The sequence below is a fragment of the Mixophyes fleayi genome, chromosome 3 (assembly GCF_038048845.1).
Source record: "Mixophyes fleayi isolate aMixFle1 chromosome 3, aMixFle1.hap1, whole genome shotgun sequence".
Taxonomy (NCBI): Eukaryota; Metazoa; Chordata; class Amphibia; order Anura; family Limnodynastidae; genus Mixophyes; species Mixophyes fleayi.
The window spans coordinates 170883698-170902712 of NC_134404.1; the positions used below are offsets into that span (position 1 = coordinate 170883698).

At 39.9% G+C, this 19015-nt stretch overlaps 1 protein-coding gene across 1 annotated transcript in view; it reads right to left on the bottom strand.

The window, feature by feature from the left end:
* UBE2J1 (ubiquitin conjugating enzyme E2 J1) overlaps nucleotides 1-18538 on the bottom strand; it is a 28879-nt gene extending 10341 nt beyond the window's left edge. Inside the window, exons 1-7 of the mRNA XM_075202773.1 lie at nucleotides 18440-18538; nucleotides 15324-15397; nucleotides 12479-12610; nucleotides 12309-12393; nucleotides 6898-7003; nucleotides 6562-6685; nucleotides 3910-4005 (exon numbers count right to left, since the gene is read on the bottom strand). Of these exons, the coding sequence (XP_075058874.1) occupies nucleotides 3910-4005; nucleotides 6562-6685; nucleotides 6898-7003; nucleotides 12309-12393; nucleotides 12479-12610; nucleotides 15324-15397; nucleotides 18440-18470 (648 nt within the window). The 5' untranslated portion in view covers nucleotides 18471-18538. The remainder of the gene's footprint in view (nucleotides 1-3909; nucleotides 4006-6561; nucleotides 6686-6897; nucleotides 7004-12308; nucleotides 12394-12478; nucleotides 12611-15323; nucleotides 15398-18439) is intronic.
* Nucleotides 18539-19015: the final 477 nt, after the last annotated feature.

Here is a 19015-nt window from a genome sequence, read left to right on the forward strand (position 1 = left end):
CACACATTTTTATTTTATTTTCACTGCAAAATGCTGAATGTGTACAGATGTTACAACAAATATTTGAGATTTGACTTATGAATGTTTTTCTTTTTTTTATTACTAAAATACTATTGCAAAAATATGTTCTCTCAGTATACAGAGTTCATATTAACGTATTAATCATAGATTCAGAGAAATAATCAGTTTGACCAGAGGTGCTGAAACATTTGCATACAACTGTAGGTGAAGACAAACAATATCTAAACTTTGCACTGTCTAATACAGCAACATACTTCTATTGAGAGAGTAAGGAAAGATTTAATCATCATCTACGTCATTTAGTCATGGGAATTGTGCTCGCTCTTTCTATAACTTTCGGTGTACAATACTAAGCATTGAAGATAACAGGGTTTTTAAAGGAAAGGTCAGGGTTTTTAAAGGAAAGGTCAGACCATTAATCACTGTACTTATTTTTGCGTGAAGTTGTAGCTTGATGGTATTCCCCCATTTACCAAGCCTGTAAAATGCAAAGCCTGCTGCAACAGATGGTCTGACGTTATTAGACGTGTTTTTGTATATACCAATCCCCAGGCCCACCACCGCTAAACAAATAAATAAATAAAGTGCAGCTTATCTAGGATTTCAGCACAATTTATCACTGAATTTAGATTGCATTTATAAAAGTCTAGTGGCAGCTGCCTTGGCTCAGGACCAGACTCCATGCACTCCCATAATGGATGTGTTATATAAGTACCTCAGTCTGGGAGAATTAGGCAAATGCCAAATTAATACTTTCAATTATAGAAGCAGTATTATATAAACAGGAAGCTCTTATGACAGTTCATATGTAAGGGAACTAAAACTGGTAGCATGCATTTTAACCGTCTCCGTGCTGCCGTGACTCCACTAACATTAATGTGACTTCCAGCAGAAGACTGAATCAGGTCCCTTCTACCTGCCAGAAATTTTAGATCCATGTAATTGGATCTAATAGAAGCAGCTAAATTGTTTCCCGTTAGAAAAATGTTACACTTAATCTTTCCTTTCATTATAAAATAATGAAACAAAACTTTAAAGAATTGAAACAAATAAAAAAGGAAAAACAAAACAGAACAAATATACCCAACAACATAATAGCTTTGCCTTATAGCCCTAGCAAGCTTTCAGACTTTGTGTAACCATTAATTTTTAGGTCAATATTCATTAGAGCTAGTGGATTACGCATTTAGGTACATTAATGGGTTACATTAAATGTTTAATAGATACAATGAGCACAATCTTGTAATACATTTTGTTTTCTAAAATGTACTTTTGGATTGAAGCTTTAAAAATTTTAAATAATTAGATACATATTTTCAAATTCCAATCAGAAAGCTTTATCACTCATGAAAACACAAATGACAAATTCCCCACATAGCCTTGCTTCACAATCCTGTCAATGTTTCAGACTTGGGGTCATATTGGCACTTTGAATGCAGCATCTTTTGAGCGTAATCACTCCCATATGACAGGTGATGACCTTCAATTGACAGCACAGAGCGATTTGAGTGCTACGTACATTAGAACTTTTCTAGATGGAAATGCGCTAGTGTACAAATTACACATCTGACAAAACTCTTCAGGTGACCATACAAAGGTGTCAGACTTCACCACAAACGTACATGGCCAAATCTAAAAGACCCGAATGATCATACAGGGCACAGTCAGACAATGACCACCTACACCAGTGATGACTAACCTGTGACACTCCAGGTGTTGTGAAACTACAAGCCCCAGCATGCTTTGACAGTAGATAACTAGCTGATAGCTGGCAAAGCATGCTGGGGCTTGTAGTTTCACAACACCTGGAGTGTCACAGGTTAGCCATCACTGACCTACACCGATTTACTGGTTGTGTAATTGATTTCTGGATGAACAAAATCAGGCATAGAGGGTGTATCTTTCACCCACTATTTGCCTGGTGATTTATTTAGCCTATGTCGAGGTACTGGGAAGGCTAAGGGACACACATAGCGCTGACCGATGGCCAGCTCAGTTGGCAGGGAGCACAAGGCTAAATATTACCCTAGTATTCTCATCATAATACGAATGCTTTACTCACACAGCTGAACATATTAACATATAACTATTGCTAGGACAGACTACATGTGTATGGAACCCTACCTAGCCTTAAAGAAAAATATGTACACCCAAAACACACCTCTGGCTAAATAACATTTAAAGCATGTACTAGATCGCCACTACTGTGGTAAAAGAAAATGTCCATATAATGTAATTACTGTATTGCAGTGGAATTCCCTAACTCTACTCAATGACTAAATGATTTTACACTAAATTGGCCAGTTAGCTTTTGTCCCAGCATAATTAGAACTGTAAAATTATTATTTTTTTACCCGAGTACCGTATTTTTCACTCCATAAGACGCACCTAGTTTTTAGAGGAGGAAAACAGGAAAAAAAATATTCTGAACCAAATAGCACTGCTAATATGGCTATGAGGTGTCAGTCCATGTGTTCGAATGAATAGCAATAATAAAGTCTTGTACAGATTCATAATCAAGATTACCTGGTTGCCGTGGGAACGCTCAAGCGTCCTGCTGCCGGGCGGATGTCTCGATTCTCCAGTGGCAAGTGTGCGCATGCGAGTGACATGGTGCCACTGAACGAGCAGTTGTGAAGTTACTTTTTTGCACCCTCAAAAAACCTGGCACCCTAGGCTGCAGCCTGAGCCTACTGGATAATCAGGACATGGGTGCTAAACATGTATAAGGAATAAATATATCACTCTTATTTATCACTGATGTGATGTGAATTCTCTTAGGCAAGTGGGTAGGTAACTGTAATGACATATTACAATGATTGGACCTACCACTATTAGTAGGTCTCACAATATCCCCGGCATGCTGTAATAGCTGTCAGCTGCTGTCACACGAAGTTTGCCGGGGAAGAAGGGACCGGCTGCGGGAGGGAGGAGGAGGAGGAAGGCCCATAGGGAGAAGTGAGGGCTGCGTGTGTGGCTGGGAGGTGTCGGCTCTCTCCCACTCAGGAGCCCAGGGCTCAGTGCACTGTATGACGGGGGCCTCCTCGGGCTGATCCCGCCTGCCAGCCCAATGGATTAGTCGGAGTTGCAGGGCAGGAAGTTAAGATTCGCTGGGAGTTCGGGAACAAGGAGAGGGGGAGTCATCATGAAGAAACCGTTCAATCGGATGCGGCAGCTGGCTACTTCACAACCGCTCATTCAGCGGCACCACGTCACTCGCATGCGCACACTTACCACTGGAGAATCGAGACATCCGCCCGGCAGCAGGAAGCTTGAGCGTCCCCACGGCAACCAGGTATTCTCGATTAAGGATCTGTACAAGGCTTTTTTTTAGTATTCGCTCCATAAGACGCACACACTTTTCCCCCCACTTTTTTGGGGGGAAAAAGTTCGTCTTATGGAGCGAAAAATACAGTAGTTATGTGGTTTGCCTATTTTTGCTTTATGTAACTTAGAATTTAGCAATCAAGGATTGGTTTTATTTTTGTAAACTACAATTTCTTTCAGTTGTTCCTGTTTGTAGTAGAGAATATAAAGTATAAGTCCTAAAATGCACAGCTGTTATTGAAGCATCTCTATGTGCTTTTAGTTTAGAACAGATCTTCTAAATCTTAACTGTATACAGCCAAGTGAGAATCTTACAAAATGTCATATCCAATAATACTATCAACTTAAAAATAAGCATAAAATCAATTAACCCCCCATTTATTAAGTACATTGCAGTATAAAAAGTATATCTACAGAATTTCTACAAGCTGCTACTATTTACACATATACTAATGGATAACATGTTTATATTAGCAATACTAAGTGAAAACATTAACCAAAATGATAAAATACTGATCGTGCATAAATAAAACAATCTACATAAAATTAGGAGAAAGTAACCTGCGGTGTTGTGTCCGCCAATTGGTCTGATTCCGGTGGCTTCTGAGGCTGATTGGAGGGATTTCCTTCTGCTTGAGAACCTCCAGGTGGGTTCACCTGTGCATGGTGGTGGAAGAGGTTGCAAAGCATATAGGACAAAGGAAAATAGTTACTATTGCAACAACCAACAATACTACTATAATAAGATTTTAGGCTTTGTAATGGAGGCCCAATATTGCCCAGTACATTTTATTTACCGAACAGATAGCTGCTGAGTTTTTGCTAGCTTTTTCACTTTGTGCCTACAGTATAAACCATTGCAACTCACCAGACTGCCCCCTACAGCATAATTCTTAAAACAAACATCATTAAATACGCACACTGCCGTTGATACCGTTCAGTTTCTAACTGATACTTCAAGAACACTGCAGCTTCTATATCTCTATTATATCAACAAACAAGTTCAGGTTGAAACCAACGGTAGCTAATACTGCTGGGGGAACCTCTCTATTGGCCCTCTAACTCACGGGGGGGGGGGGGGGGGGGGGGGGTGGGGGGCACAGTATGTAACACAGTGGCACAGTGCTGTGGTTATGGGTTTGATTCCAACCAGGAACCTATCAGTGTTCTCCCTGTGTGTATGTAGCTTCGTTGGAGCAGGGACTGATACTAATGATTAAATACTCCCTGCAAAGTACTGCATAATAGGTAGATGCTATATAAAAATAATTACTATCACCATTATTATTAATAATAATAATAATAATAATCATCAAAAGCCATTTGTGGCCTTATAACACATTCCATTTCAATAGTATCAAGTAAAAAGTTTGACTTAAAAATTATTTTACAACAAGACCAAAAAGATCTACTAGGTCTGTCTATTTCTGATTCTGTTGAACTGAATGATTTACTTTTTTTTTTTTACAAAAAAAACCAAAACATTGTAGGTGAAGATTTTCCAAGGTTTCACAGCATACAGGTTATATTTCAAAATCAAACAGTAGGCATAAACAATTATTAAGAACCTTGTTATTACGTAAAACTGCAGAATTGGGAATAGAGTGAAAGAGAAATACAAGAAAGGGATAGGGGGGGGGGGGTAAAGAAAAGAAAATAGAGAAGAGAGGGACAGGTGTAGGGTAAGGAGGGAGAGGGAAGGGTTAGTAAGGGTCCAAGGGGGAATAGGAATGAAGCCTGGCCTGGTATCCTGGCGGCTGCTAGACTGTTTTACTTTTTTTTATTACCAATCTACTCTGATAACTACTGTTTGTTTGCGTTTTTAGATTGACTACTTATAGAATACCTACATGTTCTGTAGCTCTCTTAAGAACTTAAACATTGCAACAAATTCCAAACAATAAACCTAAAATTACAATGATCCATGTTGATATAAGCTTACAATCTAAAGCAGCCGTCCTTAACCACTTCTGCTATGAGTCTTAAACAGAACCCACTAAAGCTCTTTCAAAATTATTGCTGAGTGTTAACAAATAATTTATTATTGTACAAATTGTCTAACAGGTTTATATTTTGCTATAAATGCAAAACGGTAAAATAATTATGAGGAATTAGGTTACCCAAAATAAAGCCTTTGGGTGCTCCAGTTACCTCTCGTGGTACAAAAACATACCAGTAAGTTAACTGGCTTCTGACAAAATGGATCCTAGCCTGTGTGTGATGTAGAGACGTTAGATTGTAAGCTCCAAAACGGCAGGAACCGATGTGAATTACCAATCCTCTGTACAGTACTGCATAACATGATTAGTGCTATGTAAATAAACAATAATAAATAAAGGGGAGATTGAGGGCGAGTACTATATGTGGTAACACAATGTTATATGGTCCCAGCATGACCTCCCAACCAAAGGACAGAACAGGTTGCCTACTTTTGGGGTGTATTCTGTTTATATAGGGCCACATGGTGGCAAGATACATCATTACGTTACATAGGCTGTATGATGAAATGCACATATGATATGTATACGTTATGCTGCCCATTTAGCTATACATGGCGGCACTGGGATATATGTGATGGACAATGTATAGGACTTGATAGATGATATACTTGATCATTTTTGCCAAACTGCACATGGTGCTATGCAAGCCTCATTAAGTTTGCCCTTTATACATATGCGAGCTAGTGACTCACAAACCAATTAGTAAATCATCTCTCACCACAACACATATCAAAGCTTTTACTTTCTCAATGCAGGTTAGTACACTAAGGGCAATACATTCTATTTGCAGTGAGCAGCAATCTCTGAGCTACCAGTTATTAGAAAATGGCCAACACTAGCATAAATCAATGTTTATTTATGTGCAAGGTGTTCAAAATTTAAAAAAAACATTGTTATGTTTGGTTTGCTTTTGATTAGTGCAGTTTTAGCCAGTCTTGAAGATTAGTGTTTATCTCAATGTGCTCTGCAAATACAGTTACAAATAAACCCAAAACACAAGTTGACTTAAATTAAAGGAGCCCTAAAGACATTTGCAAGTAAGTGTGTAAAAGTCATTAATGCTGCACTCATTTACATGCCGCCGTATGGCCAAACAAATGACACTTTACAATCGAATATAATCTTTATATGGATACATATCACTCATCCGCACCAGTCGGAAGATCTACTATAATAAAAGGCAGTACAGGAATGGATGTTTTAACTTATGTACCGTAAAACTGATTTGTCTAGCAAGCTCCCTGGCTTCTCGGTCATCACAGCTGGATTCTGAATTTAGTGGTAGCAAAGCAGACTTCATGTTCATCCCACACGAATCACAGAAGTAGTCCTGAGACCTAAGTACGAAAGACACTTCAATGAGAAATGACTCCAAGGCATTTTCCACAATTCATATTTCCAAAAAACATATTGTAAATACTGTTACATAACTTTATGCAAATTCAATCTCACCACTTCTGTACAATAGTTAAGATAGTACTTTGAGTAGTGAAAAAGCATTTTATCCCCCAATAAAGAGCACTGTGCAAAACCAGGAACACGGTCTTACTTTTTGGCAAGCACTTTCCTTTCTTCCGGTGTGTAATCCAGAGAACCTATGGCACCTTCCCCTTTGGTAGGCATGAATCCAATTATAGCCAACAATGCAGTTCGTACTAAAAATATCAAGTGAATGGAGTTAGTAGAAAACAATCATAGATATATTTAATACAAATGACCACATTATATAGATTCTATTGTAAATGCAGTGTCTTCACTTGTAGTCACTCTTCTTCAGCTAACTGGAGAGATATAGATATATATAATTATATATATATATATATATATTTATTATCTCTCTCTATCCCAAGTGGGTGATGCATTGAAACTTTTATCGAGGGAAATTCTACTAGAAACAAAACACACATACACCATGCAGTACAATTTTTCCCCCACACACAGTGTAGACTTCTGAACTTCAACAATACTGCACACAGTGGCTATAAAAAGTATTTACCCACTTTGCCAGTTTTTCACATTTCATATGTTATGGAATCAAAATGGGCTTATTGGGGAATTCTTACCGCTGATCAAAATAATGTAGCGTCATATAAACAACCCAAATGTTTTCCTAATTACAAATAAAAACAGGCAATAATTTATGGCATGAGTATGCATTCCCTTTGCTAATATAAACTTAAACCCTGGAGCAGTCATATTTTGAACAGGCTATTCTGCAAAACTGGCCATTCACGTGGGAATGACACTTATAAGTGGGGCCAGAGGCCTATGACAAATGTGACAAAAATACAATATTACAAGGCAGAGATGTCAGAAACTATCCATGAAAGAATAGCAAAGGGCACTTGAAAAATCTGCATTTTTATGGGAGGGAAATCTCTCTTCAGGTTTACTAGAAAGCAAGTGGGAGGCTTCCATATAAAGTGGAGAACGATTACATAGTGTAATGAAACCAGAAATTTACACAGACTATCATTCGAAGAACACTGAAGGCGTGATTGCTCCTGCATGCGTGTGACGGCATACAACCTACATGTGTGGTCATAAGTTGCATTAGCGGCACATACCCGGTGCATGTGCAGTGCACAAATTGATATTCTATATTACTGATGACTAGTCACAAAGAGAGGGAGTGCAGATCTGGCTCTTGTAAGCCCAGTATGGGGACTCTACAGTCTCTCTCTTGACTATCTCTTTATCTGCTGGACAAAGCTCTGCCTCTGCACTATACACCCCTAGAGTATCTACTATCTCACTAACTTTTTGGACAAAAAGGAACACAAGGAGCATACATATATTTAAAATTACACTGATGTTAATACTGCTTCTAATTATAATAATTAAGTATAATTTATATTAGCTGAAGTACCTGGCGTTGCCCGGGTTTAAATCTTCAAGTTATTAAGTATCAATGCGCTTTTCTATTTATATTAAATGTCATCCAAATCTACCCAGTGGACCGCCCACAACGGGCTCCCCGGGTCAAAGTTCTGCCCAGCATACACCAATGGGAGGTCCAACCAAGTCCCTAACCCCATGTATCAGAGAAGAGATGCAGTGGCGCAGGGAGCATAACATATACTATGCCCATGATTATCCATATGGGAGACCTAAGGGAACAGACAACTCGCCATTGACACCCAATACCCTTCACTAAATTGTTCCCTGACCCATTGCAGTCACACACATTACAGGCGATCCAGTTTAAGGGATATGTAGCTGTTATGAAACTGTACATACTGCTACTACTCCACAAACAAGCCGCAATATCATCATCATCTATTTATTTATATAGCGCCACTAATTCCGCAGCTCTGTACAGAGAACTCATATCAGTCCCTGCCCCATTGAAGCTTACAATCTAAATCCCCTAGCATACACACACAGACCGAAGGAGACTAACTTTATAGCAGCCAATTAACCTATCAGTATGTTTTTGGAGTGTGGGAGGAGAACATACAAACTCCACACAGATAAGGCCATTGTTGGGAATGAGCATGTCACATTAATCAACATAGAAAGGCTTCATTCTGATTGGACAGAGTGTGCAAAAAATGGTCATTGTCCATAAAAGGTGCCTGCAAAGAGTATACAAACAACAGGGCAAGAATACAGGTGTTCGACTCAAGGATTCAACCTAACACCTGGATTTATGACACACTTCACACCCCACAGCAGAGTGACTCCAGGGGGTAAGTGTGTCAGGCTGGGAGTTTTCCAGCGGGTTTGAAAAACCAATCAGCTTCTAGCTATCATTAATTTAGTACATTTTACAAAATGATGGCTAGAGTCTGATTGGTTGCCATAGGCAACATCTCCACTTTTCAGGCCCGCCGGAGGGCTCTCAGCTTGATACATTTACCCCCAGATCTCTGAACTACTAGGACTTTCACTCTTCCATCCCTAACGAAAACCTCCCTTTTATTACTTTAGCTTAGCCCGGCGGTTCCCAAACTGTGCGCCACGGCTCCCAGGGGTGCCGCGGCGCTGTCACTGGGGTTCCGCGGGCCAGCCATAAAAAAAAAAAAAGAGAAGGAACACAGAAACTTACCAATCCGCCGGGCGCCGGGACCCAGCAGCCTCCTCTCTCCCACAACTGTCACTGAATATCGATGTCAGTGACAGCTGCGGGAGAGAGGAGGCTGCTGGGTCCCGGCGCCCGGCGGATTGGTAAGTTTCTGTGTTCCTTCTTTTTTCTATGGCTGGCGCGGGGCAGAGTGAAAGGGATCATGGCAGAGGAGGGGGACAGATGGCAGAGGAGGGGAGGGGGAGGGCAGAGGAGGGGGACAGAGGGCAGAGGAGGGGGACAGAGGGCAGAGGGGGCAACGTGAGAGAGGGCAGTGTGCCTGGTTGCAGAGGGGGCAGTGTGCCTTGTTGCAGAGGGGCATTTTTGCATACAACTAAATGAGTATTTCTGTCGTGACCTAAATACTTATAACTACTTCTAAAACAGGACTGCTCAGTAATTATTTTGGAGGGGTGCCTTGAAAAGATTTGGAGACTCGAAGGGTGCCGCGAACTGCAAAAGTTTGGGAACCACTGGCTTAGCCTAATGATGTATCCTCCCCCCTGTACAAATTGCTTGATGTAACATCTCATAAATGTTGCGCTCTTTTCTCAGTCATTCATTTGTAAATTTGCCTGACGAAGGGGCTTCTGTCCTCTGAAAGCTAGAAAATATAAAAATTTATTTTGGTTAGCCAATAAAAGGTATCACTCCTATAATACTTTTGTCTTTTTTGACACGAAAGTACTCAACATCGCATAGATTTTTCTGACTGACACGGAACTGCAATAAAAAAAAAATTTTTTACTCAAAGTTGAACATACGCCTGGAGCCGAAACTAGCGTCAGGTTAATTGCAAAGGACACGTTTTTAAACTTGAATCCCTCTACCTGTAAAATAAATAGGTGGCATAAAATGCTTTGACTGGGGATTAGTCACTGTAGATTCCATAATAGATGATACATGATCTTATCAGCTGAGAAAGTTAGAGGATATGAGAAGGTTCCAAAAGTGGTTTACAGATCAAAATCTTAGTGGATATTGGGTGCACAAGATAGAAAAATGAAAGAAAAATACTACTGCCAGAGTGGTTCCATTAAATATATGAGGCCCAAACATACATACATACATAACTGCAAATAGAACATTGTGATCTTTAGTTTAGAAAATCTAGCAGTGCCTGTGGAGTAACATTCTTTAGTTCTACTGCTCTGGGAACAAGACACTGCTATGCAGTATTAGGACTGCGTTTGGCTCATGCTAGCTATGCTAGGTGTTAGCTTTGTACATGAATTAATCACTAGCCAATGCAACCAGGTTACATACGGCGTCATAAAGATGCCACAGTATAGAACAGGTTGTGTTTAGAGCATACATGCCAACTTTCAAAACTTCCCGGGGAAGAAGTCACGTGACAGGGGGTAGGAGGGGTGATGTCACGTCATCATAGCCCCCCCTCCCCCCACTATAAAATGCTGAAATTATTGGCATTGAATAGCAGGGGTGGGGCTTAATTACATGATTAAGATCTGCCCCCTCCATTCAATGCCATGAATCCAGGAGGTTTGCCTACTCTTCCGGGAGTCCGAGAGGACTCCCCGAAATTCGGGAGCCTCCTGGGAATTTCGGGAGAGTAGGCAAGTATGGTTTAGAGCAGTTGTTGGATAAAACATGTCTGCAATTGACTATTTGCATTGTAGTTTACCACTATAATCATTGCACATAATGCTGGAATATCACTGCAAGCTGTACTTACCCTACTAAAGATGCATTTTGAAAAGATTCACAGCAATAAAACTGGAAGTAATAGAAGATGCTATAAAACGGTATTGCTGGGGTAACAATAACATTTCTAGGGAAAATATCTTTATTATAGATATTATTTAAAGATGGAATTATACTTTAAAAGGATGTGAAACGGTATTGTATACAGATATGTTGTTACTTCATTAGAAACCAAGACCACAGTTGGCCATTCAAAAATGTTAACACAACAGTTGAAAACAAGAAGTTTGATATTGTACCAAAGTAGTTTTTCAGAGATATACATTTCAAAATTTTGAGTCAAATCGTTAAATAAACATTTATAGACTTATGACTCAGTTTGCAGCTTTAGATAGATACATTTTGTCTATCATTCAGGGTTGATCTCTATACATCCAATATATCTCCATGTACTTTTCAATTTACGTTCTTCCTTTCTGACTCAAATCAAATTGTTTTTGTTTTTGTTTGTTTCTGCCTGTACTCAATGTACAATTGAAGTACACATTCCAATCGCATTTATTTTATTTATTCACTTTTGTTAACTGTGTGGGTGGACTATACATACAAATGCCTGTTTTTAGGCAGATTCTATATAAAAAAAAAAAAGAAAAAATGATTGCTTCAAACACACTGCAAATTTGATCTGAGAACAGAAAGACAGTTTCAGTCAATTTACAATGTAGGAGATTAGTAAGGCTAGTTAGAGTATAATCACAATATACACACACCATAATCAGCTTCAGATTGACCACTTTGATGAAAAATGTTCAATCAAAAGTGACTGGATTTAAAATTTGATCAGATTGTTACTCATGAATGATAATTCTTTAACAACTCGATAAAAAAAAAAAGAAAAGTCAAAATGAAATTGTAACATGTGACCAGCCCTAACGTGCCTAAACATGCTGCTAATTGTGTCATATAAGACCCAATTGGCCACAAATTGTGGAGTATATGGGCCTAAAGAAACTGTTACATATAAATATCCTCTCGGGATTATTATTATCCTGGGACCATTCTAACTGTGCCATGATCTCAACACAGCCTGAACGCCGGATAGCCCCACAAACCTCTGTTTTCCGGAAACTGAAAGCAATCCAACTACTTCAATGATCAGAAGTGTGTAACAGATAGTGGCTGCACATACAATCAGATATCAATAAAGTGAATATAAAGGAGTTACTCACTGCTCCAGGATGGTTGCCATGTTTCAGGATGATGACCAGAAATACTCAAGCAAATTTTCTTTCCAATTTCAAACCTACCATTAGCCTGTTGAAAGTAATATAATTTAGACCAATATTCCTGTAACCAAGTAAAAGTCGATACAACAATTACTAAAAGTCTGTGAAGTTACCGTTAATAAAATGATACTTGGAGGTTTCATAGGATATTCTGGTGGTAGAACAATTCTGCCATGGTAAACTCCACTGTCAAAATCAGATTCTGGAGGGCCCCTAACTGTAAAGTGCCATTCAAAAAGATTATCCTGTAAAAATAATAATAAAAAAAAGTTACGATCAAGTAACATGTTAATACAGATAACGTCTACATAATGACTAAAATCGATTTTATTTTAGAAGTACCATTCAATCGGTTAACCGTTAACTAGTGGTTGCTTTCACATTTAAATGGGGAAATAATTCACTTACTTACATAAATCACTCTGTTACTGCAAAGCACACAGTTTAACTGCCTTACCAGTGAATCTTTTATTAAGTTTGATTACACCTTTCTGTCTATGGCTCTAGGTTTGCGAAATATAGATTATTACGGGCTTGTCAGGCTGTGTTTAATAGTGACGTTCTGCAAGTGTGCTACCACCTAACTCATGCAAGCTGCTTTAAAAAGGTTCAACTATTTTTTACTTGCATTTTCAATTTACATACATTAAAAAATGCATCAGTCACCTACAATACGTGGAAGCAGTTGTGTGCGCTGTACCAATATTGGCGAGAATGCAGCCTATCGCTATAGTTGAAATCAGTACATCATGAATATTATTCAGGCCTCGTGGATATAAGTCACAATGCCTAAGGGATGTCACTGGATATTAATGACTTGCTAAGTTACATATTCATAAACAGTGGTCTAAAAGACTGCCTGGAGGTCATCTATGAAGCTAAAAACCAGCTTTGGGCCCATCAATCACCTCGGTTTGCATGCATCTGATTATGCAGCAAGCTGGCGACGTTTACGGAGGAGCAGAAGCTTGCACAGGCTGAGGAGAGGTGTTGGCAGATTGAGGACATTTCTTGCTTAGTAGGTGCACTAGTGCGCTTAGTGAAGCAATGCAGAAACAAGATTTCCTTTATTCAGAGCAAGATTATTGCAATGAGATAAAGGTGTGTAGAAGATGCATTTTTAGGGGTGTTCCTTGCTATACGGAGGGACACATGGCCATATCACCTCTGCAAGGGGACTTAAATTTTACACAAGGTCACAGCTGGCGAAAATTAGGTCTCATCCTATACTTTAGTGGGACCCATTTTATACTTCGGCAGAGAAGTCCTTTTCCAGTCACAAACTAATAATAAGCTTTGCACACAGAAAAAACTGCCTTATGTCCTCTCTCTCTCATGAGAAGTATAATACTTAAAGGAGACTAATTTTAAAAAAGAAACAGGCAAGGTAAATGTATTAAAGGGGGTGGTATTAAAGTGGTAGAAGGTTGGACTTTGATTTTTGGCATTCACACTTTTATACACCACCTCTGGAGATTCCACCATACTTCTGGTATTCTGCACTTCTGGTATTCTGATGCATCTCCCGAGAGGGGAGAGTAGGCCTGCACTTCTGGTATACTGCTGCATCTCCCGAGAGGGGAGAGTAGGCCTGCACTTCTGGTATACTGATGCATCTCCCGAGAGGGGAGAGAAGGCCTGCACTTCTGGTATACTGATGCATCTCCCGAGAGGGGAAAGTAGGCCTGCACTTCTGGTATACTGATGCATCTCCCGAGAGGGGAGAGTAGGCCTGCACTTCTGGTATACTGATGCATCTCCCGAGAGGGGAGAGTAGGCCTGCATTTCTGCTATGCTGATGCATCTCCCGAGAGGGGAGAGTAGGCCTGCACTTCTGGTATACTGATGCATCTCCCGAGAGGGGAGAGTAGGCCTGCACTTCTGGTATACTGATGCATCTCCCGAGAGGGGAGAGTAGGCCTGCACTTCTGCTATGCTGATGCATCTCCCGAGAGGGGAGAGTAGGCCTGCACTTCTGCTATGCTGATGCATCTCCCGAGAGGGGAGAGTAGGCCTGCACTGCTGCTATGCTGATGCATCTCCCGAGAGGGGAGAGTAGGCCTGCACTGCTGCTATGCTGATGCATCTCCCGAGAGGGGAGAGTAGGCCTGCACTGCTGCTATGCTGATGCATCTCCCGAGAGGGGAGAGTAGGCCTGCACTGCTGCTATGCTGATGCATCTCCCGAGAGGGGAGAGTAGGCCTGCACTGCTGCTATGCTGATGCATCTCCCGAGAGGGGAGAGTAGGCCTGCACTTCTGCTATGCTGATGCATCTCCCGAGAGGGGAGAGTAGGCCTGCACTTCTGCTATGCTGATGCATCTCCCGAGAGGGGAGAGTAGGCCTGCACTTCTGCTATGCTGATGCATCTCCCGAGAGGGGAGAGTAGGCCTGCACTTCTGGTATACTGATGCATCTCCCGAGAGGGGAGAGTAGGCCTGCACTTCTGGTATACTGATGCATCTCCCGAGAGGGGAGAGTAGGCCTGCACTTCTGCTATGCTGATGCATCTCCCGAGAGGGGAGCGTAGGCCTGCACTGCTGCTATGCTGATGCATCTCCCGAGAGGGGAGAGTAGGCCTGCACTGCTGCTATGCTGATGCATCTCCCGAGAGGGGAGAGTAGGCCTGCACTGCTGCTATGCTGATGCATCTCCCGAGAGGGGAGAGTAGGCCTGCACTTCTGCTATGCTGATGCATCTCCCGAGAGGGGAGAGTAGGCCTGCACTTCTGCTATGCTGATGCATCTCCCGAGAGAGGAGTGTAGGCCTGCACTTCTGGTATGAGGATACATCTCCCGAGAGGGGAGAGTAGGCCTGCACTTCTGGTATGCTGATGCGATTTGTAAGTGTAAATTACCTCCACTGTGTGCAGGGGACACGTGTTTAAGATTTGTTAAGTATCATTTATTTTACCAGTATTGTTAAATTACAACCTTGATATGGCACATAGGTACTATACCTCTAGTGGCTGAGCATGGTAGTGATCTGTTGCATCCTTCAATTCTGCGGCTTCCTTCATCAGTCGTTTCACCGCTGGGGTAAAAATAAAAAAAAAAATAAGAAAAATAAAGTGAGCAAAAGCTATACCATTTATCCCACAGAATAAAATAAGCTGTTCATTGTTAACAAATAAAGCAAAATGGTACACAGAAAAAGTCTGTGTTGTTCAAAGTTAAAAAACAAAAAAAAGAAAAAGTAGGGCTGATTTACAAATATGTGCTGTGAAAATGGATAAAAACACATGAAAAACAACTCGCTCTTAAGTTATAGATTAACAAGTTTTCTGTATTGCGCTTTTATCAATATAAACTATTGTACTGGTAGCTAACGTATTCTTTACAATGTAGATTGGTGTGAACAAGCACTAAAGGACAGTACTGTAAAACAATGTTTTAGAGCTTTTATACTTTTATGCTTTCACTGATAATTTGTCCACTCCACTAAAGTTACTGGCTAATATTTCACTTTATTTCAGACTAACTAGTGTCTGTGTGTGGCAGAACAAACTCATAAAGTGAAAATAATCCATAGCTCTAAATCGAGCTCTACTCAAAACGGGTTTTGTAATATTCGTAAATGCTGCATGCATTGAAAGAACTAAAAATGCTTGAAATTGTATTGTACTACCTAGGGACATTAGCTATAAAACCAACCCATATTTTTTTTTTTTTATTGGCCTGTACAGAGTGAAAAATACTTCAGCTCAAATATTTTCAGTTCTGGGAAGTTCCTAAAAGCATGTCATATAGAGACTATTTTATTCTGGGTCTATTAGCGTGTGTTAAAATAAATTTAGAGACTAGTGTGTAAGGCCTAGTGTTGCCAGCATTCCCTTTGAAATGTTTTTAAAAGAAATGCATTTGTATGAATAGAAGTACAACTTGGTGTTGAAAAGACAAAGCAAATATAACAACGCCACTGAGGTGCATGGATATATAGAGCAAGGTAGTGGTTGTTACGGAAGAAGTTGGGGGGGGGGGGTGAATTAGTTCCTAGCATGGAGTAAGTGCAATGTCTTTTTGTAGAGCAGTGCAGAAACAAGATTTCCTTTTGCAGAGTGAGATTGTACAAATAAGGTAAATGGGTGAAGTTTGTACATTTTTAGGAGAATTTCATGCAACACGTAAGTGGCACACAGCCTTTTTCCATTTTGCAAATGGACTTAATGGGACCAGTTTTGCATCTCCACTTTGCACTCTGGCAAAGACATGCATTTCCTGCCACACTGTGAACAATGCAATAAAAAGCATCATAAACAACACAAATTGCATCTTGTAATAAATACAGTATCACAGAAGATTTAATTTTGTTTACAGGAGTGGTACTAAAGGGGTAGGAGGCTGGACCTTAATGTAACATTTACACTTTTGCGCAGTGCATCTATAGTGAATTGTCCACCTCATTACACATCGGGGAGGCACTTCTAATTTGCAGAGGCATCTTCCAAAGTAGAATATTGTCATGCATGTCGATATGTTTCAGGCACGACACTGTCAAACCGAAAAACGTTGTAGTCTTCATTGTGTGTGCTTTGAAAATGATCTCAAATATATGTGTAAAGGAAAAAAATTGCAAAGCTTCGCTGCATGCATCTTTCCACAAATATGTACACTCCTTTGAAAAATAGTTTTGAAAGAAAATTTAATAGTTTTTGATAAGTAAAACACGGGAAACCCTTGCAGATTATTTTAACTACAAGCAAAGTAGTCAATAATTAATCCTCTTTTACTTTAGAAAGGTAAGTATAGTCCCTTCACCATCTTGCTGGTAATCTCAGCCAATACACCCAACACTATGACTAAATTGTCCACCAAGATGAATAATGTACATTCAGATAATCAGTTGGTGTCTTTATTGCTATTGTTGCTACTGACAATGTTATTTAGTGAAATAACTGTATAACTACATATAAAACATAGTAAATAGAATAATCATAGTAAACCAAGTCACTGGATTTTATTGCTAACAAAGAAATAATTTAAGTTTAAGTTACACAAAGTGTTCAATCTGATAAATTGCCTTCAAAAATTACACAAAGGCCCAACATACTGTAACTTACACAGAAAATAGTTGATTATCACAGGGTTACATTTGGTGATCAGAGACATAACAATACTCTTGGTTTTCAAACATCAATAATCTAACAAAATCCTGCTGTTGTTTTTCCTACAGAACAGACGACAGACTAGCAAACCATAACCATTTCATAGAAATGACCTTGCTCTTACATCATTTACCGAGTTGTGATATTTAGAGAAATATGTTAAATGTTTCTAATATACTGCAATGCTTTATGCAAGCCAATGTACATGTGATCAGAATATACATTCTATTTATTGTTGTTGTGTCACTATTGAAGTGCTAGAAATGCAAAGCACAATCTTTTATAAACCAATCAGAGAAAGCCACATGAAAGATGATGGGCACATGGAAACCTGTTTGTTTACACCCATATAATATAGAAGTCAAAATTAAACTCGCCACATGAAGTCTTGATATCTTAAAATTAATAACTTTTTAATGAATCTTTCAACTTCTGTAATTAGCCCAATTCAACAATTTATATCTTTAACCCAAATAGATGTAGATACCAAAAAGAAAGTGTAAGGAAAAATAATAAAAGTAAAATGTACAGCTGGTGTGCTGTCTACAGTAAACATATTTTTCACTGAATAACCACAATTATTAGACCTAGCCTGGAAATCCCCTCCACCTCTATAATAGGACACATTGCTAAACAGTCAATCTAGTTTCTGATAGAAAAAAATGAGTCTGGCAATCTGATAGCTGCCAAGTTTACATAAATTGATATTTTATTCAAACTAGTGTTCAGCACACAATGCCACAAACTCAGCTGTGACGTGACTTCAGTAAACAAAGAATAATACAAAGCAGTAAATTGATCAATGGTAGAATCGTATTTCGTTTACACTGTAATAAAGTGAATAAACAGCCAGCTACTATAGACACCCCTCCAACAATACAACCGCATCATACAGACACAGGCGTCACAACAACACACTACAGCCTAGCACGACAGACACAGCGCACTGATGACACCCGCTACCCTATTACCCGGACTCTTCAGGTTGTAGCGACCCTCCATGTCTGTCTGACAGCGGCCTGCTCCGTAGCTCCTCCCTGGCCACGCCTACCCGCGTCACGCCGCATCGCACCGGCCACGTCACGACAGGGTGTTATACAGGGTGGGCGGGGCTTCGACGACACACAGTGCACATGCATAGCCCGGTAGTGTAGGGTGCACTGTAAAGCTGGTATTATGGGCAGGAATGGCAAACTCCAATGACGTGAATGAGGAGGCCAATAATAATGAATTTGTTAATGAAATGGTATTAAAGCCACACAGGTACTCCTTTTAAAGGTTTATAGTAAATTATAACTTTTGTGTGTATGTACACTATATGGACAAAAGTTTTTGGCCACACCTGGTAATTATTGAATTGCGGTGTTTCAATCAGAACCTTTACCAGAGGTGTATAAAATCAAGCACCTAGCTATGCAGCCTACATTTGCAAAGATTTGTGATACAAAATGGGTCATCCTGAGGAGCTCAATGACTTCAAGTGTGATAGGATGCCACCTTTGCAATAAGACGGTTCGTGAAATTTCATCCCTGCTGGGTATTTCACG